Source organism: Rhinatrema bivittatum, chromosome 15 (assembly GCF_901001135.1).
Source record: "Rhinatrema bivittatum chromosome 15, aRhiBiv1.1, whole genome shotgun sequence".
In the NCBI taxonomy this organism is placed as follows: Eukaryota; Metazoa; Chordata; class Amphibia; order Gymnophiona; family Rhinatrematidae; genus Rhinatrema; species Rhinatrema bivittatum.
Genome location: NC_042629.1, coordinates 57,548,581 through 57,571,766, shown reverse-complemented (window position 1 = coordinate 57,571,766; position 23,186 = coordinate 57,548,581). Strand labels below are relative to the sequence as shown.

The following is a 23,186-nucleotide window of genomic DNA, read 5'->3' as shown; positions in this document are numbered from 1 at the left end:
GTATTTGAAAAAAGCTTTGCAACTCCAGCTTTTGATGTCCTTAATTCTTTCCTTCTCTCTCTCATTTTCACTGGATAATTCTTCCTTGTCTTCCTCTTTTTGAGTTCCTTTGTACGTTTTGAATGCTAATTTCTTTGCCTGTATTTTTTCAGCCACCTCTTTGGAGAGCAAGTTCTGTTTCCTTTCCCTCTTACTTTTATTTCCTTGTCTTACAATAAAGGTTGCTGCTGTTATATAGCATGTTATGTTATAGCTCCTTTTCATTTGGTCCACTCTCTTCTCCCAGCCTCCTGGTTCTTTTTTTTTTTTAAGGTACTTTCCCAAAGTCCGTATTTTAGAAATCCAAGACCTTGATCATCTTCTCTCCATCTTGGCTGCTTTATCAAACCATGCCATCTGATGGTCACTGGTGCTCAGGAGGGCATTTACCCGGACGTTAGAGATACCGTCTCCGTTTGTGAGCACCGGGTCCAGTATCGCTCCTCTTCTCATGGATTCCAGCACCATTTGCCTAAGCAGAGCTCCTTGAAAAGCATCTCCAGTTTCTCTACTACTTGCTAATTTTGCAGAAGGGATGCACCAAGCCACATCTGGCAGATTAAAATAGCAACAGGAAAAATGAACAAGCAGGTCGTAGATGAAACCTTTTCATTGGACTAAATACATTTACGATGAGCTTTTTGCTCCCTTCACAAGGTCGATATTGTCCTTAACTCATGTTGTAGTGATTTGAGGAAGGGAGCATAGCTCAGGAAAGTTTGCGCCCAATGTATTTAGTCTAATGTAAGAGTTTTAGTTATGACCTGTTTGACCCTTCCGTCTGCATATCTGAGTGAATTAGCACAATAACTGTACTGTGTTAGGAACAGAGGTAATTAACTTTATGCCCTGACAATGCTTTTCCTGCTGAGGGAAGCCTCGGGAGTGGTGTGTAATCACTTTCCACAGTGCGGGGCTCCATGAGGGATCTGGTGGCAAATCCTTGGGCTGCTTCCTCCAGTCATGTTTGCCCATTTTCCTCTGTCGACAGCTGTGTGTGGTGATGATCTTCCTGGTGTCCGTGATCATGTACCGTGGCATTGTGAGCATTATGATGTACCACACAGGGAATGCCATCCTGATGACCCAGGTGAGTGGAACATCCCTGCAGAATGCAGGGAAAGCACCCATAGGTAAACGCATAGTCTCTACTGGCGAGACAGTGTTCCTTTCAAGCATATGTCAAAAGGAGCACTGCAAGTCTTATAGCCCCAGGCTGATCTGACTTTGAGGATTATAGAATGACAAAGTCTTGGCTTTCTCTCATTCTTCAGTAGAGCCCTCCATCTTTCCTAAGCATTAGTAATTTCTGTTGGATGGACTTGGTTCAACTCCATGTTGATGCACAATGGATGTATTAGGAGGTCTCTTTGTTAGTACTGTGCATTTTCTTTCAGAAGCCAAGTTTCAGGCATGGCCTCGGGGTGGTTGAGTCTGACACTGATGCTAAGCAGACATGACACTCATAACCTTCACAAGAGCATTGACATCTTGCAAACCATAGCAGTTGTATTGAGGTGGGGCTGCACAGTGTAGTGCTGGCTGTCATGGACATGGTAGAGGGACCAATCCTAAGAAAACATTGGCTTTCTAGAAATGGTAAAAGCTCAGACTACTTGATGCTTCTGTTATAGCTGTGTCTGTGACAGACTAAAGATATCAAGTGATGTTTGGGTAGCATAAGTGTCCTTAAGGCTTTTATGCTGTTCTAGGGACATAGTCATTGTTGCTCATGTTCCTTATTTGGTCTTCGCTCTTGGTCAGTGTCCTCATGATATTTGAATCTGAATATGCTTAAGAAATGCCTTGCTGAGTCAAACTAATGGTCCATCGAGCTCAGCATCCTGTCTCTGACAGTGGCCAGTTCAGATCATTTGAAAGTGCCCAGCAGATCCTAATGGGGAAATCCATTCCTTGTCATTCACTCTTAGAAGTGAGAGATGGTGATCCCCACATGTAGCTGACTAATAATTGTTAATGGACCTGTCACATTGATGGAGGTCTTGATTCTGCTATGATGTTTTCCTTTGTTTTATCGCCTCATTCATTGCCCTCATGACCTTGTTGGGCAGTGTTATGGAGGAGAGTTCTCAGTTTGATGTCTTTCTCACCATTTCTCACTCTGTCAAGATCTCATGTGTTGCCCTCATGATGGCAGTTGGCTGTACTGGAGGAGGGAAGGTCTCACCCTGCACCCTCTTGATTTGGTTAGATTTTGGGGATTACAACACTCTTTGTTTATTTGCAGGCTGGAAACATTGCAAATATCAGCAGTACCATGGTGAACTTGGTCCTCATTCTACTCATGAGCCAAGTCTACACAACTCTGGCTGAGAAGCTCACCAAATGGGGTAAGGAACCTATAAGGAGTAATTAGGCTGTTTTCTAAAATGAAGAACAAGACACAAGGTCCTTTGTATATCAGATTCTTGAGCATACTCGACAAATAACATAGGACTGTCTTTAATAACAGATGTTGAATCTTCCGCAAAGCTAGTAAGATTAAAAGAAGCAATATTACCATCCTAATTATCATCTAATCTAGAAGCAATTTTTGAATCTGGAAAATAGTATATCTTGGTAGCCACCGGAATTGTTTCATTAGATTTCTAAGGAAATCTAAATAAAATTGTTTAAGCATCGCCAAAGGTGAAACCAAAGATTCCTTACGTACAGCTTTAGTCTGATCTGTGATAGTTTGGGTATGTTCATTTGTCTGAACTGTTAAATTACCCAAGATGCTTAACACAGGAACAAATTTAAGAAAGTATTTATTTCAGGGGTGAGCAAACTGGGGAGCGGGCACCCCAGGGGGTCTTCAACAAGCCTGAAGGGGGGGTGGGGGCACGTTGGCTGCCCAGTCAGGGGGAGAAAAACACGGCTCCATTGTCAAGTCTCTGTGCTGTTGGAGGCCGTGCAAGCTGCCATGATGTGGTGACTTCACTGCAAGCAGGGCCGTGCGTTTCTCTCAGTGACCGAAAAAGAGGAGCAGAATGGGAAAAATTCAAAGTAGTGAAAAACAGGAAAAATTAGTGGCCGTGCGTTTCTCTAGAGTTTGCGGCAAAGCAGAACTGTAGCAAACCAGGTGCCTTCACTACCACTCTCGCTCACCTTTGTACCCCATCTGAAGATGGGACCTGCGTGGCTCGGAAAGCTCGTGCACTACATCTTTTTTATTGGTCCAATAAAAATTTCACAACTAGGTAAGATGACAGAATAAGCCTGAAAGAGTCCGGTATTGCAGGCTGGCTTAGCACAAAATATGGCCTGGGTCAGTGTGGCAGGGTCTCCCATCAGTGAGTACGGAATAGTTGATGTTTAAACCCACATCGCCAAAGCGAGATTTATGCTGCATTATTTTTTGTTTGTTTCTTTGTTTAAAATTGCGTCTCAAAGCCGTTTGGGACTGCAGTGCCCTGTTCTTCCTGCTCCTGGACTCTGTCTGTCGTGCAGAGTGTGTGAGATGATTGAGAGGGGCGGGTCACACGGGGACAAGGAGCGTGAGGCATCAGGTCAGCGGCTGACCCGGTTTCTTTCTGTCGCTCCCACAGAGATGCATCGGACGCAGACGCTCCACGAAGACGCCTTCACCTTCAAGGTCTTCATCTTCCAGTTCGTGAATTTCTACTCATCGCCCTTCTATGTGGCTTTCTTCAAAGGCAGGTACGGGAAGGCGATGAGATGGGCTGAATGGGGGAAGGATTAGGACAGCGGGGAGGCTAAACCCTCCTATCACCTTGAGAAGAGGGACAGGACAGGGGTGTCGGGAGGGTAAGGCTTCTCCTCCTGTGCCAGACGTCCCCCCTTCAGGTGCTGCTCTCCAACCCTCTCCCACATCTCCTACCCTTACGTCAGGACTCTGCTCTCATTTGAGCCCATTACTAAGCTCTCTCCTCTTACAAAATAAAATCTTACGCAAGGGTCTGTCTGCAGCTCTGTCCAGCGTGGCAGTGGCATCTCTGGAATCATCGGTAATGGGCACAGGATCCAGCAGCCCAGTTTTCACTCCCAGGGGAAAGCTTCGAGTGCAGTAAAACATAATGGCTACCCGTCCTATCGGTCGCTACATGAAGGGTTAAGCTGGGATCCATTTCTTAGTATAACAGGGGTCCATACGTGGGGGTAGAACTGGGATCCATCCCGCGGAGGTCAGTACATGAAGGTATAACCACGGCCCTCAATTTTGCAAGATTCGGTGGCAGATTTTTCAAAATTCTGCACAATTATGTGGCAGATTTCCATAATTTTGCATAAAGTTTCACATCTCTCAGCATAACCCCCCCACCCACACACAAAAAGGGGTTATGACTAGTAGCATCAATCGATAAGGCCTTGGCTACTCTCCATCCACACATGTTTCATACATTCCTAATTCGATCATATTGAAAAGATCTAAAATGGTGTGATTATCTCACATTTACTTACCTCATGCTTGCATCCAAAATTGTTGAACAGCGTGCAGGCTGTAAACTCGTATGGAGTTTCCTTGGGAAATGTAAACGAGAGGTCGGCAGGTTTATAGGTAGATGCGATTGTCCAGGGAATGGGCGGGGGGAAGGTGACTGAGAAAGAAGCACAATTTTATTTATTTTATTTTTTTTAAAGAAGCTGGGTGGTTGTCCGGAGATTGAGGCTAAAATCACAAAAAATGTAGCAAGAATAGTACATTTCCACTGATCCCTAGCATGATCCTTATGCTCTTGCTATAAATATTTTAAAGCTTGTTTAATTCTTTTTAGGCTTTTAGACTGGCCGGTTTAATTAAAAATACTCAGGCACACGGGCGGTCCATTTCCTTGGCTCTGAGAGTAACTTTGCTCCATAAGCAAAATCTGTTTAACTCTAATTACACAGGGAGATTTGTGCACATATATTGGACACTTGATTGATATTTTAATTTCCCAAGGAAACTCCAAGCACGAGATAAATAAGAACATAAGAAAATGCCATACTGGGTCAGACCGAGGGTCCATGAAGCCCAGCATCCTGTTTCCAACAGTGGCCAATCCAGGCCATAAGAACCTGGCGAGTACCCAGAAACTAAATAGATCTCAAGCTAATAATGCTGGCAATAGCAGTGGCTATTCCCTAACGGCTCGATTTTAAATGGCCGGAGCTTGTAAAAAAACGGGGGTTATATGCGCGCGGCCGGGCCTTGCACGTGCAATTTATTGCTGGAGGATGTGGTTAAGGCGGCTAACCAAGGCTGGGTTTGAAAAGGTTGGACAAGTTCCTGAAGGAAAAGTCCGTAAACTATTATTGACCTGGCAGACTTGGGGAAAGCCACTGCATCTTGCCAAACGTTAGCAGCATGGGATCTGTTTACTGTTTGGGATCCTGCCAGGTTCTTATGGCCTGGATTGGCCACTGTTGGAAACAGGATGCTGGGCTTGATGGACCCTCGGTCTGACCCAGTGTGGCAATGTTTATGTTCTTATGAGTGTGGGAAATGGGGAGAGGCTGGGGGGGGGGAGGGGCGATGGGAGTTGTGATAGAGAGGTTGGAGAGGTGATGAGAGAGGGACTGGGAGATAGAGATGGAGAGATGGGGGAGGTGTGTGACAAGGGACTGGGTATGTATGTCTTGGGGGACTGGGTAATTGGGATTTGTGTGTAAAAGGAGCTGGGGAAGGGTGATTGGGGGTGTGTGTATGGGCAGATGGGATGGGAACAATAAAAGAATTCGGGATGGAGAGAAGAAAGGAGAGAGAGAGAGAGGTCGAGACCAGGGATTGGGTGTGAGGAGGAGGCAGGGAGCAAAGCTGGAACCAGGGGAAGAGACACGTCCCTCTCCTCTCTCTGGGATCGCCTTACCTTCCTCCCCTCCTGTCCTCCTCCCTCCATCCCCCGTCCATGATCTTTCTTCCTTCTCTTCCTCCCTTTCTTTCCACCTCCCCATCCCCGATCTCTTGTCCCTCCCCCTTCCTTATCCTCCCTGATTCCCCATCCTCTCCTCCCTATGTACCTCTGTCCTCCTCCACCCCCTCATCTCTCTCTCGGTCCTTCTCTTCCCCAGCCCCAATCACTAAAGAACCACATAAATTAACTGTTTCTATAAAACTAAGACACTTTAATAAGCTTTAAGCCACTGTTGAACTAGCAGGTCAGGATGAGGCTTTCTGCCCGATTTACTTAATTACCTGGGACTGCTCACGCAGGCAACAGATCTTGCTACCCGTTGCGTTTCTTTTTACTTTTACTATTGAAACCGCCTGGGTCTGGGGACAGAGCAGGATGCAAATGTTTTACATGAATAGATGCAGAATTCTGCAAAATCACCACATCATTGCCACAGAATTTTGAAAAATCTGCCACTGGAAATCAGGAGCCCTGGTAATAGTACTTTTTCTCCTCTCCCTTCTGACTGCTCCAGCCTTAGCTTCACCCCTTCCTCTCCTGTTTTCTTCAGGCTGCCTGGGAGGGGAGGGAGCAGGAAGCAGCCTGTGAATGGGCCCTGCAGGAACAGCTGATTGAATTTACCTGGTAGGGGAGCTTCAGGTTTGGGGGCGAGTTGTAAATTATGCGGCAACAGGCTAATCACTTGGTTTCCTTGGATATAAGGGGGGTCCATTCCCTGGAGGTCAGTAGAGGAGGTCATGACAGGGATCCGTCCCCTGGAGGGTCAGTACAGGAGGGCACGACAGGGATCCGTCCCCTGGAGGGTCAGTACAGGAGGGCACGACAGGGATCCGTCCCCTGGAGGGTCAGTACAGGAGGGCACGACAGGGATCCGTCCCCTGGAGGGTCAGTACAGGAGGGCACGACAGGGATCCGTCCCCTGGAGGGTCAGTACAGGAGGGCACGACAGGGATCCGTCCCCTGGAGGGTCAGTACAGGAGGGCACGACAGGGATCCGTCCCCTGGAGGGTCAGTACAGGAGGGCACGACAGGGATCCGTCCCCTGGAGGGTCAGTACAGGAGGGCACGACAGGGATCCGTCCCCTGGAGGGTCAGTACAGGAGGGCACGACTGGGATCCGTCCCCTGGAGGGTCAGTACAGGAGGGCACGACTGGGATCCGTCCCCTGGAGGGTCAGTACAGGAGGGCACGACTGGGATCCGTCCCCTGGAGGGTCAGTACAGGAGGGCACGACAGGGATCCGTCCCCTGGAGGTCTGTGTTGGCGTGTAGCTTGCTTGGTTCTTGTTGTCATTTTCTGATTACTGTAAGCACTGACCTTGTTCTTCCCTGCCAGGTTCGTGGGATACCCAGGGCAGTATGGAAAACTGTTTGGCATGAGAAATGAGGATGTGAGTAACCCAGGATATCCATTTCCAGTCTGGCGGTAACTCAATACATATGGCAGCCTCGATTGTGAGAGTCACCAGTAACTTGGTATTGCAGGTCAAGACTGAGGTACATAGGCAGAATTGTGGGGGGTGCAGCGGTCAAAACTGAGGTACCTTGGAAGAGCTGAGTGTGTGGCTCTCCTTACTGGAATAGCAAGAGGTGCTGCGGGGCAGGAGTGAGGTGTGCAGGGGTGCCAGGGTATTGGGTAGCAGGGAGTAAGGTTGAATATGCTCCAGCATTTCAGGTTGTAAGTAAGATTTGCTTTAGAACAGCCAATTCTGTTTTCTAGAGGCCTGCATAGAGGCCAGCGTGATCCCAGTTGTGAGGTATATAAATGTTTTTATTACCATCCTCTGTTTCTCTCTCTCACCTGCCCTCCCCTTCCCCCTTTTCTCTGTTTTTCCTTCTCATTCCCCCTCTCTGGCCTGCCTTCTGTTTCTCTTACCGTTCTTTGATAATATCCTTGATTCCTCTATCACTTTCTGTTTTCCCTTCCCTTTCCTCTGTCCATTTTCAAATTTTCCTCTCTGTAAGTCCCTTTATCCATCTCTTTATGGCCCTTTCTCACTCTTTGCCCGGCCTTCTCTCCATATGGACCTCTCTCCCTCTCTTTGATCATTTATCTTACCCTTTATAATGACCTTTTATCCATTCTCCCTCCTTGTGACCTGCTCTTCTCTTCTCCATGTGGCCTGCTCTCCTCCTCTGCATGGGGCACTGTCTCCTCCCCTCTCTCTGTGTGGCCCACGCTCTCCCTCCCTTTGTTTGACCCCCCCCCATCTCCTCCTCTCAGTGTGGTCCTGGTGGGTGCCTGATAGAACTGGCCCAGCAGCTCTTCATCATCATGGTTGGGAAGCAGATCATCAGCAACGTGCAGGAGTTTGTCATTCCGTAAGTCTTGCCCACAGTCTCGTGCTGTGCAACTCTTTGGCAGGTCAGCCAAGGACGCAATGAGACGGGGAGGCAGTAGGAAGAGGACCCAGCCCGGTGTGCGTCTGTGATTGATCTTGAAACGGTGAGGTCCATGTTCAAAAACCCAGTGAGTGGCAGAGGTAACCAATGCTTGTAACTTTACCCAGTAGCACCAATCAGGTGAAAGTGCAGATAAGTCTGTTCGTATAAAGTTAACCTGGTAGCTTTGCGCTCACTAGGCTTTTGAATATTGCAACAGAAAGCAGGCTAGCAGCACCCCGATCCTTCCTCCCAACTACCCATAAGATGAAAAAATGCAAGGGGCCAAGCAGAACCCAATGTTTTCCCCTTCCCACTCCCCAGGATAGACAATTACTGGGCCGGGGGCACTCCGATCTGCCACCTCATCCTCTACTTTAAAAAAAAAAAAAAAATGTGAAGAGCCAAATCCTCATCCCTCGTCCCCCACCGCCACCCACGAATTCCCAAAAATGTTCACCAATCCCAGCGAGAGGAGGACAGACTCTTCCTTTTCCCACTGGGCTGGTTATTAAGTGCTGGTAGAGCCGACAGCTCCTGGCACTTAATGGTTAATTATTCACTGCATTCCGGGGTGAATAGACCAATCCCCCTTCAGAACTCAGCCTAGAATAGCCATTGGCTCCTTCCCCTTCCATGAGCTCTGAACAAGGATTGGTCCCCTCACTGACAGAGAAGGAGCCAGTCCTGGGTCGCTACTGAGCTGTGAACATGGACTGGTTTCTTCACCCCAGAGTGCAGTGAATAAACGAGCTGTCAGCTTTACCAGCACTTGATATTCAGCCCAGTGGGAGAAGGTAAGAGCCTCTCTTCCACTCCCTGGGCTTCGGGGACACTTATGAGAGTTCGGGGGTGAGAATTTGGCCCACCACCTATTTTTTTAAGCAGGGTTCGGAGCACCTCTGGCCCTATACTTGTCTTTATTGTGGGGGGAGTTGGGAGAGAAGTGGATCAGCTCCGCCGTGCCCCTGCGATTTCTATCTTGTGGGTAGGAGGGAGGGAGGGGAAAATGGGCACCACTCGGCTTCATGCATTTTTTCATTCTGCAGATGGGAGGGAGGGAAGAGCAGGGTACAGCTGGCCCTGTACTTTCTCTTTTTCTCTAGGTTAACCAGCTTTTTAGCTGACCAGAGTTACCTGAACATTTTTGCCCAGGTAGTTCTGGATGTCACTGGGAATGCCCCTAGCCGCCCTGCCTCTTTCCACCCATCTAATTTTTGTGCATGCAATGAGTTACAGGAGAAAATGTAGCCGGCGGGCAGAGGAAAAAACGGGTCTGTCTTGGGTTTATTTATTTGTTTGATATATATTCTGCCTTTCAGCACTTCAAAGCAGATCACGCTCCAAAAGTTACCCCAGACGAACCCTTTGAATGTTTGATGTTGATCTCTGTGTCTTCACGCGTCCCCGGATCATCTTTTTCTCTCCCCTCTCTTTCCCCTTTGACGCAGGAAGCTGAAGGCCTGGAGGCAGAAGCGACAGCTCGCCAAGGTGAGGGGTTCCCAGATCTCCCAAGAACCTAAGCGCTGGGAAGAGGACTATGAGCTCATAGCGTGCGAAGGCCTCTTCGAGGAGTATTTAGAGATGGGTGAGAAGCCGCTGGATGTGTTTAATACAATCCCCAGAGATAACCCTGTGCCCAAACCTCTGCAGTCTTACGGCTCACCGACTCTGCTTGTAATCCAACGCCGGGAGGGAAAAGGCGGCAGAAAGTGGGAGTCTCGGTTTCTCTGTGCTGCTTTTTCACTTCGTTAAAGTAAGAGTTTGGTGAATGCATGATCTCCCGGCTGTAAGGAATGGTGCAGGAACAGTCACTAAAGAGAGCTTCCAGGTCCTGCAGTCCTAGCCGCTGCCAGCAGGAGGCACTGTAGAGAATGGTGCAGGAGTGCTGGCTGGCCGGGGAGGGTGCTGGCAGCTCCTGCAGTCCCCAGGCTCTCCCAGCAGGTGGCGCTATAAGGAATGCTAAATTTATAAACCCAAACAATATAACATGAAAAAATTATGAATTAAAAAAAAAGACCTGTTATATGGATGTCAATAATCTGAGTGTACCTTCATACGATGCTGTAAAAAAATACGGCTATCGTGACTGTGAAGCCTATGTGTAGGCTTTAAAAATCATTAGGTACCCCAGTGTTGGAATGCAAACTTTTGTAGTGCTCACTGTCCACTGTGCAATTGTTGCTAAAATGATCACGTGGATACTGTTGCAATATTCACTTATCTCAAAATTGTAGTCGGTCTTGCCGCTGAGGCAAGACCGACTACAATTTTGAGATAAGTGAATATTGCAACAGTATCCACGTGATCATTTTAGCAACAATTGCACAGTGGACAGTGAGCACTACAAAAGTTTGCATTCCAACACTGGGGTACCTAATGATTTTTAAAGCCTACACATAGGCTTCACAGTCACGATAGCCGTATTTTTTTACAGCATCGTATGAAGCTATAAGGAATGCTGCAGCTCACAACCCCTGCAGACCCAGTCTCAGGAGGTGACGAGGTACGAGCGTGGGCAAGTAGGAGTTTCTTGGAATTCAGAGCACTTGGCAGTTTTTCCTTTCTGTTTCCACAGTTCTTCAGTTTGGGTTCATCACCATCTTTGTTGCCGCATTCCCACTGGCGCCGCTCTTCGCGCTGCTCAATAACTGGGTGGAGATCCGCCTGGACGCGCAGAAATTCGTCTGTGAGTACCGGCGACCCGTGGCGGAACGGGCTCAGGACATCGGAGTCTGGTTCTTTATTTTGGATGCTTTGGCTCAAGTTTCTGTAATCATCAATGTAAGTGCAAAACCTCACCCTGTCCAGTAATGCTCTAGCATCTTTTTTTTTAATTCACAAGCAGAACATATCAGAGGGCAGCATTTCCCCTAATGACAGAATAAGTCTGTGTCCGGCCAGGTAGGGCCTCCCTTAATCTTTGCCACTCAGTGATGATGATCTGCTTATGGTGACCCTGATACTGACTCGGTCCCATCTGTATTCCTTCTTTCTCCTGCCTTGTGTGCTTATGAGTTGGGTGGGAAGGGGAATCCTGCCATTTGATCAGAGCTATCAGGTTACCCGGTCCCAGGAGGGAGACAGGTTTTCATCTTGCATCCCAAAGCAGTGTGGTGTCTGCTGTCCCTGTTTGTACCCATTGAAATCAGCACTGCAAGCCCCATAATGCACTAGGGTTGTCTTAAATTCTCCCTCCTGGAACGGAGTAACTTGGCAGCTCTGTTTTCTCCTGCCTCGTGTGCACTGGATATTTGTGTCCTGCTGAGTGGGCAGCAGTTTCCTCTTGGTGCAGATCCTAACCCCTTTGGTTCTCCCCACTACTGACCCTGACATGGGTGAAGCTTAAGACCTGTGACAGGCCTGAACCCCATGACCCTGACGGACAGGAGTCCTAAGACTGACTGTCCCGCACAGTAGCACTGACTGTCTTCATCCGATTTTAAAGGAGCAGTGTCCTGTCTTTAGCACAAAATTTCCATTTCCCAGGAATAGAAAGACGGTCCTTGTACGGACGAGTGATAAGACTCCGTCAGTCCTGTTGCATTAAGGGGCCAATTCACAACAGTTGCATGGAAATTTACGTAGATATGAAAAACCCCCTGTAGGACGGGGATCACACGCTTGCAGAAACCGGTGAACGTGGTTGCCTAACCTTCACAAGTGGCTTGGTGTGCAAACGTACATCCTGCTTCCTGACCACCCCCCTGACATGAACAGATAAAAGGCAGCTGTGCACAAGCCCTTGGTGTGTGGATTGGGGAGCAGTCAGTGCTGAGAGGAGAAGGGAGGAGAGGAGTGGAGGGTTTGTTGGAAGAAGTAGTGGAGAGGCATGTGTCTGCAATGTGGTGCCTTTTCTCGGCCTGGTCTTCCCTTCCCTCCTTCCCTGTTGTGTCTTTCGAGTGAGTGTTGCTGTGTGGGTCCGTTTCTTCTCTGTTCTACTATGTTTATACCCAGCTTTCTCGATCCCGAAGGATTGCCCAAAGTGGCAATTAAAAATGCAGAAGTCCAGATTGCAAGGGTTTAGTCTTGGCGATTTTCAAGTTACCCAGACGGAAACCTTGAGTTGAATATCCTCCTCCCCCCACACACACACAAGCGACTACATTTTACCCAGGCAGGTCATTACGTGAGTAGAATTTAGGAAGTAAAAAAGTGGTAAGGGCGAACGGCATTCTGGGGGTGGTGCTTAAGTTTGGCCACCTGGCTAATCCTAACGGAGAAATCTGGTCAGAAAAAAAAAATGCTGGTCCAGCCCAGGGAAGGTCTGGCTTCCACTGCAGCTGAAATTCGAAATAAAAAAATAAAATTTCCCTCCACTCAATGCTCCTCTCCTTCTCCCCTTCTCTGCTTTACAAACAACATAGAAATGACGGCAGAAAACGACCAAATGGTCTCTTCTACTCGGAACACCCAAAGCTCTTGTTAGAGAACTACAAAATGCTGCAGCCAGACTCCTAACAGGATCCCGGAAATTCGATGGCATCTCGCAATCACTGCCAGCTTCTGCACTGGCTACCGATGCAATCACGAATCCGTTACGGAGTCTTAAAGTTAATACGCAGTACACTCCTCCCTCCATTCTGACAAGGTGGCGCTGCAGCCATGCAAGCCGCAGAGATCACCAAGTCCTCATAGTAAAGGATTGCTTAGCTGTGCCGTCATTACAGAGCACACACCTGACAAAAATACGAGAGCGTGTGTTCTCCACAGCTGGCCCTGCACTTTGGAAAAATACGAGAGCGTATGTTCTCCACAGCTGGCCCTACACTTTGGAAAAATACGAGAGCGTGTGTTCTCCACAGCTGGCCCTACACTTTGGAAAAATACGAGAGCGTGTGTTCTCCACAGCTGGCCCTACACTTTGGAAAAATACAAGAGCATATGTTCTCCACAGCTGGCCCTACACTTTGGAAAAATACGAGAGCGTGTGTTCTCCACAGCTGGCCCTACACTTTGGAAAAATATGAGAGCATATGTTCTCCACAGCTGGCCCTACACTTTGGAAAAATACAAGAGCATATGTTCTCCACAGCTGGCCCTACACTTTGGAAAAATACGAGAGCGTATGTTCTCCACAGCTGGCCCTACACTTTGGAAAAATACGAGAGCGTGTGTCCTCCCCAGCTGGCCCTACACTTTGGAAAAATACGAGAGTGTATGTTCTCCACAGCTGGCCCTACACTTTGGAAAAATACGAGAGCGTATGTTCTCCACAGCTGGCCCTACACTTGGGAACTCTCTGCCTGAGTCTCTGCGTCTGACCACTGAAACAAAGAAATCCAGACGTGACCTCAAAACGTGGCTATTCCAAAATGCCTACAATCAAACTTAACCTTCTGAAATCATTACTTGCTCCCTCTTGGACAAACTCAATATGAACCTATAACTAAAGAACTCATCACCTCTTTCTTTCCAGCCCATCCCAAATAAATGTATCAGATCCATCTTCTCTAAACTCCCTTCTTTACATCCTTCCAGCACCTTCTGTTATAATTGCTCCCTCACCCTGCTACCCCATCCCTTTATATCTCTCCTTCTCCTGGCTGCCTCAGTGTAGGTCTTTCGCATGAAATGTCTTATGCCTAAAATGTTTGCAATTTGAATACAAGTGAATGTAATTGGTACCTATAATATTCATGTCATGATGTAAACCATTGTTGTCTTCACTTGGAATGACGGTGTATAAAATGGCAGTTTGCTTATGGTAGTAACTGCCACTCCATGCAGGTTACCCTCAAGCCTTATGTTAAGCGTAGTAACTGCCGCTCCGTGCAGGTTACCCCTATGCATTCTGTTAAGGGTAGTAACTGCCACTCCATGCAGGTTACCCTCAAGCCTTATATTAAGGACAGTAACTGCCACTCCGTGCAGGTTACCCTCAAGCCTTTTGTTAAGGGTAGTAACTGCCGCTCCGTGCAGGTTACCCTCAAGCCTTATGTTAAGGGTAGTAACTGCCGCTCTGTGCAGGTTACCCTCAAGCCTTATGTTAAGGGTAGTAACTGCCGCTCCATGCAGGTTACCCTCAAGCCTTATGTTAAGGGTAGTAACTGCCGCTCCATGCAGGTTACTTTCAAGCCTTATGTTAAGGGTAGTAACTGCCACTCCATGCAGGTTACCCTCAAGCCTTATGTTAAGGGTAGTAACTGCTGCTCCGTGCAGGTTACCCCCATGCATTCTGTTAAGGGTAGTAACTGCCACTCCATGCAGGTTTCCCCCTGTGCCTTCTGTTAAGGATAGTAACTGCCGCTCCGTGCAGGTTACCCCCATGCATTCTGTTAAGGATAGTAACTGCCACTCCATGCAGGTTTCCCCCTGTGCTTTCTGTTAAGGATAGTAACTGCCGCTCCGTGCAGGTTACCCCCATGCATTCTGTTAAGGGTAGTAACTGCCACTCCATGCAGGTTTCCCCCCATGCCTTCTGTTAAGGATAGTAACTGCCGCTCTGTGCAGGTTACCCCCATGCATTCTGTTAAGGATAGTAACTGCCACTCCATGCAGGTTTCCCCCTGTGCCTTCTGTTAAGGATAGTAACTGCCGCTCCGTGCAGGTTACCCCCATGCATTCTGTTAAGGATAGTAACTGCCACTCCATGCAGGTTTTCCCCTGTGCCTTCTGTTAAGGATAGTAACTGCCGCTCCGTGCAGGTTACCCCCTGTGCATTCTGTTAAGGGTAGTAACTGCCACTCCATGCAGGTTTCCCCCCATGCCTTCTGTTAAGGATAGTAACTGCCGCTCCGTGCAGGTTACCCCCATGCATTCTGTTAAGGGTAGTAACTGCCACTCCGTGCAGGTTACCCCCATGCATTCTGTTAAGAGTAGTAACTGCCGCTCTGTGCAGGTTACCCCCATGCAGAAATGTTACACCATCCCTTTCTTTAACTCTTTATGGATCTGCAGTGTTTGTCCCATGCTCTTTTGAATTCATTAACTGGTCTCATCTCCACCACCTCCTTCCATGACTTGGAGGTCCTGCTGGCAGCCATGTTTGCAGCATGACACAGCAATTCCACTCCCTTAAAAGCTGGCCTGTCGGTTAGCTCTTTGCCTCAGTTTTGAGTCTCCTTTACTCTTTTCTGTGACCATTTTAGTGTTTCTGCCTTAGACCTTAGTCATAGCTCTTGTTTAGCTTTCTGTTCTTTGCCTGGTTCCAGTATTGTGGCCTCCTTATCTGTTTGTTCTTGCCCTGTTCTGGTTGGTTTCCTTGTCCGCTTGTGGCCTTCAGTTGTTGTTTGATGGTCTTGCTCTTGTGGTCTGTTTTGCGGTGCACTCCCACACCCTGTCTTGTGCTTGTGGGCAGCTTTCTGTTCTCCCTCGTTTCTGCAGGCCTGTCCTGCTCTAGTGGCTGCCTCCCTACCCCCGAGTGCATCTCCGCTTGAAGACCTGCTGGCCACCAGAACCCAAAGGCTCAGTCTGAGGGGAAAGTGGCCGGTACAGGTAAAGTCTTTTCTTAGCCAGTCCTGTCGTGCACACCTGCTCCTCCCTGGGTCCTGCTCACTCTTGCTGTGTGGGGGATTACTCTATAACTGGCCAGTGTGCCCTGAGAAGGGGCTTATCCACAGTTAAGATACTCCTGGGAGAATCCCTTGGGTGAAGGGACTCTGGCTGCAGCTCCTAGCGTTGCTGACAGTGGGTGCTGGCACTGGAACGTCTGCTTGGGCAATCAGGGAGTCTTGCTACTGAAACTGGTGCAGACACACAGAAAACAGGGATTGGGACTCCTGCCAGGAGGTCCCGCTACTGCCACATGCACAGATGGAGGCTGGGGTGCCTGCAGGTCTAAGACTGTGCTTTTTGTTCTAGTTGTGTTCATGTGTCTACATGACAGCAATTCAATGCTAAGTTTTGCAATGTAATATATTTATAATAAATGTATAGACTATTGCTTTATACAGATATACAGGCCACTTGTTTCAGGAGCATCTGTCTTTCTCGTTACTTGATAATTCTTGGCACTTTTTCAGTTGGTAAGGAATCTTTTAACACTCGAGCTGTTGCTGGACAATCTGCCCTACACTGGCCCTTCTGAAAGGGGTAACAATGTAAGAGGGGGACTGGGCCTGCCTGTTCAGTAACATCAGACCCTGCCTTTCCTTGTCTGCCCACTTCTCTTTCAGGCTTTTCTTATCGCCTTCACCTCAGATTTCCTCCCCCGCCTCCTGTATCAGCACGAGTATGACGGCGAGCTCCACGGATACGTGAACTTCACCCTGGCTTATTCCCCGGAGACCTACACAGCCACGAACCACACCATGTGCAGGTAAGGGAGCGCGTGATGGGCTCGGGGGGGGGGGAGACCAGGACAGCTGATACAGCGATACCTGCTGGTCGGCCAGTGAGTAACCCTGTAAATAGTTTTTGGACAGCTGCATCCTCACACCATTTGTTTACTTACAGCCTGCTGAGGGGATTGGGCTGTATCTCAGGAGGGAGCAGAAATTCAGGAAAAAGAGGTGGCAATATCAAAATGTTTCTTTTTAAACATGCAAACGAGGCATGCATCATAGTTTTTATGCAAGACTGTGCCACATGTGTATGAAATCCCTCATCAGGGAAGAAATGATGGGGGAACACTGCTGTAGGCCAATGTATGATGGCTCCCTGATGAGAGCAGGTGGGGAAGGAGTAATGAGAGAGGCTGTACATGATTGTTCCCTGATGAGGGAATGGTTGCCTGCCCATTGCTAGCTGGACAGCTGTTAGGGCAGGTCCCAGGGGCTTTTTTGAAGAAGAGATCCAGGGGTGATCCAAGTAACTACAGACCGGCGAGCCTGACGGTGCTAGGTAAAATGCTAGAAGCTGTGCTAAGAGCAGGCTCAGACAGAGATGTTATCATATGCTTCTAGTGTTGCTGTCAGAGAAACACTGGATATCAGCATAATTCAGTAAATACTACAGTACAAGTTCATGTGCATAAAAACATGCACTCGGTACTTGATAGGTGGCTCACAATGGCTCAAAAAGATGACAATCAAAAAAAGTGATCTGTATATCAGCAAGGGCTCTAAGCCATGAGATACCACAAGCTGACACTGAACATCAGCATAATACAGGAAAAATGTACAGGACAAGCACACATGCACGAAAACATGTTTCAGTATTTTGAGGAAAACTGACGGGACGGGGAAGGCAAATTATCAGAAATTGAAGGTCAGCATAATTGATTAAAAGTCTTGAAGTTCAAATCCGCTGCGATTATTTTTACCGATTGTGCAAGCATTTATAGTTCGCAAATGCACGAAAATGTGCACTCTGTGGTTCTAGCTTTACCGTTTAAGACCTCCTGGGTTGGAGAACTTAAGCTCCTTGAAAAAACCTGAAAGAAAATCCAGATTACTAGAAAGTACTATCCATCCAATGCCAGAACACTTTCTAAAAGAAAACCATTTAATCACTTCAATAGCACAGAGTTTGAAAGAAAAGACAAAAAGAGAGAAAATCTTTGGAGCAGATTTTATATTTGCCATTTTTTCAACATTTTCAATAGTTTTGTGATTTTTTTTTACATTTTTTAAGTTTTTCCTTTTCAGCGTACAACTGTTGGCTCTCCATTGGAATGCAGTAAATCATATTACAGTCCTTAAATCATCTCTTCTTTTCAGTACAAGTTCTGGCTTTCTTACTCCTTTCATCTGAGTAGGTCATCAGCTTCAGGGACACCTCCCCTTTGAAAGTCCACACAAGTCCCTAAAAATTAAACCAAGGTACTGATTCCTCTTGGCACCTGACAAATAAGCAGAAACAAACCACAACAAAAAAAAAACCACAGAGAAAAAAATGTCCTTGACTTTGTTCTGCTTGACCCTTCTTGCAACAGGTAAGCTTGATTGACAGCAGTTCTTCCAGATAGCTGAGATGATTTCACGCACCTTGACCATAGCTCCTCCAGGGAAAATCCTGGTCTTGGACTATTCCTTTACCTGTCTGATGGGCTCCATGACCTCCACTGAATGCTTTTTGATGCTCCTCCCTGCTTTCCATTGATCACCCTGGTGGCTTGAATCAAACTGATGGGAGGGACCATTGTATGATCTTTGAGGAAATCTTTGTAGGCCACATCATTCTGTATATAATAATGGATCTACCCCTGGATCCATTCATCTCGTTTTATGTCCACAGTGCTCTTGATGGTTAATGGAACATATGGATATGAGTGACCCCATGAATCCTTCACCCAGCCGCCTGATCCATTTCTCCACTCGAAACTAGTTGGTAAGCTTATTCTTACCAGGACATTCGGGATCTATCGAAGGCTCTTGCAGCAGATCATCGGTAACAGGAATCTGAGTGAGATTCAGCTCCATAGCATCTCCCCATCTGCCTGTACCTCTTGACTTCCCAAGCTGTCATCTTCCACTAGACAAACTGCTGAAACTAGAAGTCTGATCCTGCTCTGGACTGGCAATGGACCACCCTGGTAAAATGCCAGAAGTCGAGGCTATGTGTCTATCAAAGTGCCTAATTTCAAATCCGCCTAGTCTTGCAAGGTTTCAAGCTGAGGCAGTCCAGTCTTGGAGTCCTTTTCTGATGCAACTGCTGGCCACCGAGTTGATCTCCAAGGCCCAAGTTCTTTGGGCCTCTCAAGCTTCCATTCATTCGGCCCAGGTTGGCTTAGGTTTTCCAACTCCCAGGCATGCTTTCCCATCTAAACTTCAACATACACCTTTTTAGGGCTTGGCCTTGTCCCTGTCTTCTTGTCAGGACTTCTCCCCTGGGAAGGGTCACTCCCGGCTCCAGCCTCAAAGGTTCACAGGGCCCCTGGCCTACTCTAGATGACAGATTCCTCCCCTCAGGTGCCTTTCCAGACAGGCCTAGGTCCTTGCCCTCCATATACTCAGCTTCAACGACCACATCCATGGCAGCTCCTCTTCCTTCACCTCTCCATCCCAGAGTGGGATTTTCAGGGTGTTAGGTCACTCCTTGCCCACTGCACCAGGTTGCTCAACTCTCTCTTCTGCTGTGGTCGGTTCCTATTGGTGACACTGACTCTCACTCACCAATTCTGGCTCCATCCACTGTTTCTGGCACCACACCAGGATCCTTGGGTAAAGCTACTCGAAGTTCAAGCACCTGGTGGCAGCAACCCTGATCAACCCCCCCTACCCACCCTCCCTAGACACAAGTCCTACTGCTCTAATATTATAGCCCAGGAACATAAGTTACCAAGGTCTGATTGGAAACTACCGTTCCCGGGAAACCTTGCGAAATGTGTAAGAAGTGTGTGCTTGGGGCTTCCTGGTTCTGTATTTAACTTGTGACTGAGGTGGGATCCAGCCCTAGAGTTTCTCCAGAGACATTGAGCCTGACCTGACCCGCTGCTTTCATTTACTCTTCCCAGGTACAAGGCATTCCGGGATGAAAATGGGAGCTACACGCTTTTTTACTGGAAGCTGCTGGCCGTTCGGCTGGGGTTCATCATTGCCTTCGAGGTGAGATGGAATGGTCCGCCCCCCCCCATTATGCTCGCTTTGTAACCACTAGCGAAGACCTTGAACGTTTGTGCTGGGCATAAGAGAGAAGATGATTTGCATATCTGCACCATTGTGCCCTAAATAGTGCTGCATTGTACAGAAGCATCTAGGAGAACGCAGCATGGTCGATCCTCATCCCTTCCACAGTAAAACCTTGATCCATTTCTCTTAAACTGAAGTCCTTGAGGTTTGGTGTTCAGGGTATCCCTGAGGCGTAAGCATGAGATATATTTGCATACAGATGTTGGATTTGAAGCAGGCAGAAGGGGAAGGCACACGGGTGAAGAGTGCCACTCTCCTCCTGATGGCGGGGGCGGGGAAGATTGGGTTTGGCAAGCCACGAGGATTGAGCCAAACGTCGGAGCATGCCATGGACTAGAAGGGGGTGAGACGCACTGCTGGGGGTTGCCCCTTTGCCTTCTGTTTAGGGCTGTAACTGTCGCTCTGTGGAGGTTACCCCCCCTCCTCCCCCTATGCAGGTCTCCCCAATGCTTCATTTCCGTCCTCTTTCCACTGTGTTTCCTCTGAGTTTATCCCATGCCTGCTTGCGCTCGGTTACCATTTCTGTCGCCGCTACCTCCTGCAGGAGGACGTTCGGCAATCCGTCGCCTTTTCTGCGGTAAATAGGATTCACTCTGAGGTGAGAGAAATGATTGGCGGGGTGACTGGGAGATCAGTCTTGGGGGGCTGCTTCTGTTCATTATCTTTACGACCGATGCTGTATAACGCCCCCGGGCACTGGAAAGAAAGGTTTGCCTTTTTGCAAAGGAGACAAAAGATCAACAGAGGGGAGACACCCCTGAGGGAGCGGAGTGAGGACTGAACTAAGAAGGCTTCAAGAGTGGGGTCAAGATTCAGTGCAAAGAAAAGAGCTGAGCTGTTCATTTTGAGAAGCTGATGTGCGCCGACCCGGAGTGAGAGCTGGAGGCAATAGTATCTGCTGAAATGATGCGGTGAGGTGGTGGCCAGCGTGGCAGGGATTCTGGGGAGGGGGTGCAATGCAAGGCATACCTAGCCCGGGAATCTCTACCCAAGCTGCTTTTCTTCTGCTGGCCGGGCCCGTGGAGAGGCCTGCAGGCGCTGTCCCTCCTGGCTGCTACCATACCCCACAGGCCTGGGGTTTCTGGCGGCGCAGCTCCTCCTGCTCCGTCAGCCCTGCTGTTTTACCAGCCTATGCTGTCTTCAGCCAGTCTTCTCTCTGCTCTGCGACCTCTGTTGGGTCAGGCCTGGAGGGCCGCACTGGCCGTGCCGCTGTCTCTCTCGTGTGTGTGTGTGTGTGTGTGTGGTGTCTGCAAATGAAAGTTGGCTGCCTGTCCCCATTTTGGCTTAGCAGCCACGCGTGGCGAAGCCTCCACCTTGGATTTCACCATGACAGTGCCCCCCTCAGCCACTAGAAGCAGACAATCGGTGACCAGGGCGGCCAACTCTTATTTGCATTGGTCTAAAGATGGACTTAGCGGTGGATTATTAGGTTAGGAAAACGTAATGTAGTGGAAACCCAGTGCCCTGGTTGCTCACAGCTCTGAGATGGTTGCACTTTTAGTGACCGTGTTTGAAATTCACTGCATTTATTTAATTATTTTGTTTTTCTCCCGTTTTCCTTATGGCTTTTTTTTATTTTTTTGCCTAACAATCACGTTGTCCATTTTTTTTTTTTTCCCCTTAATTTCACACATTTGTTACGTTCTTCCCTCTTGTCCCATTCTTGGAAAGTAACTTTCCTATTTTGCGTTCTCTCCTCTCTTCCTCTATCTTCCCTTCTCCTTTCCTGTCAAACAGCACGTAGTCTTTTTCAGCCTACGCTGCATAGACTGGATGGTCCCCGACGTCCCCGAGTCTGTGGAGATCAAGGTAAAGCGGGAGCGCTATTTGGCCAAGCAGGCATTGGCTGACAATCAGGATGTTCTTCTGACGGTGAGTCGAGGCTCGGATTCCCCAGGTCAGTGTGCAAGGATCTTTCTGAGTGTGTGTCTGTAATCGGGATCACTGTAGTGCTATGATCCGTGTTGTCACACAGCACGGACGCAGTGCGTTGGAGAGAGCCACCTTTACTCCCGCAGTGGAAGATAATTCTCCGCAGGCAGGATAAAGGTGCCTTTCTGTTACATTTATACAACAGGCATAAAATTAGTATTTCTTTAATCTAAATATATCTACACATGTAACTCAGTCTGTATGGTTATTACAATCTTTGTTTTTATAAAATTCAATAATTTAGGACTACAGATTTCAGACCGGTCCTGTTCCCATGGCTAGAGGTCTCTGTTCTCTGTTTCATAGCTCCATGTTGTCTTCAGGTATTAGTGCAGTCCTTATTTTCCTTGGCCTCATTAAAGTCCATATTCAGATGGTTTGTCCGGCTAAGTTTGAGACTTAACTGGACAAACCACAGTGTTTGAAATATGTGCTGCATTCACTGGCTTAGATTTATCTGCAAAGTTGTTATCTTGATAAAAACGTTACTAGATAGGTCAGAGGCATTCTGGGCACATTTCAGGGTGGAGTTGATCATGTAAAAATCTGTTATAAATGCATAATTTTGGAACGTAGGGAGGGCACAGATAGGGAGTGGGGTCACAAGACTGTAAGGTTCGACTAGGATGCCTAATACCCATGTGGGGAAGGGTGGAAGGTATGAAGGGCTAGAGGATGACTGTGGGAGGAGGAGGATTTGGGAGTGAACGGGGTTTGAGAGAACAAAGGATGCAGCTGTTGAGGGGAAGGACAAGGGGGCCAGATAGCTGGAGATGATAAAAGCAGCAACTCATAGAGGGGGGGGGGGGGGAGGGGGGAGAGTTGGGGAGGTACAGGATTGGCACAGAGAACTGAAGGGGGGATGAAATGTAGATAAGTAGATAGAGAAGCAGAGATAAAGAGAATGAAGAAAAAAGAAAAGAAAAGGGAATTCTCAGTATCAGATGGAGATGTGGGGAGGAACTGAAAGAGACAGGCGGAGAGAGTTGACAGAAAGTGACCACAAGACCCTGCAAAGGGAGGTAGGAGACCAACAAGAGGAAAGCAGTAAAAAAAAAGATGAGGACCAGACAGGAAGGTAAAAGGAAAAGCTTAGTGAATGGAATACATCAACGTGGGGAACGTGCGGCTCATGATGTCCTTATTTTGCACAATACAGGAGGACATGCACTTCTGTTTCTTTTCTGGCTTCTTGGGGTTTCCAGTTCAGTTTTTGAATGAAGGCTTATGGCGCCAGGATCCCCTTACTGGTTCTGATTGAGCTGGAAACCCAAAGGAGCAGGAGGAAACTGCTAGATCACAGTAAAACTTGCAGCCCCCTCCGTTTCCCAGCTCATGGTGTTGTGTGTTGTATTCGAGAAGATGGCGCTTTTTTTCACTTGGCCATAGATGCCCAATGACCTGGTTATGGCTCTGTTCCCCCCACCTCTTCCCTTATTGGAAGAAGCCAGGAGACCCATGGC

General features: G+C 48.0%; 1 protein-coding gene across 1 annotated transcript in view; it reads left to right on the top strand.

Moving 5' to 3' along the window:
- LOC115076501 (anoctamin-7-like) overlaps positions 1–22,288 on the top strand; it is a 72,064-nt gene extending 49,776 nt beyond the window's left edge. The window contains exons 13-22 of the mRNA XM_029578043.1: positions 1,031–1,129; positions 2,288–2,390; positions 3,591–3,702; positions 7,233–7,287; positions 8,121–8,218; positions 9,730–9,866; positions 10,857–11,062; positions 16,396–16,538; positions 19,617–19,707; positions 21,529–22,288. Of these exons, the coding sequence (XP_029433903.1) occupies positions 1,031–1,129; positions 2,288–2,390; positions 3,591–3,702; positions 7,233–7,287; positions 8,121–8,218; positions 9,730–9,866; positions 10,857–11,062; positions 16,396–16,538; positions 19,617–19,707; positions 21,529–21,726 (1,242 nt within the window). The 3' untranslated portion in view covers positions 21,727–22,288. The remainder of the gene's footprint in view (positions 1–1,030; positions 1,130–2,287; positions 2,391–3,590; positions 3,703–7,232; positions 7,288–8,120; positions 8,219–9,729; positions 9,867–10,856; positions 11,063–16,395; positions 16,539–19,616; positions 19,708–21,528) is intronic.
- Positions 22,289–23,186: the final 898 nt, after the last annotated feature.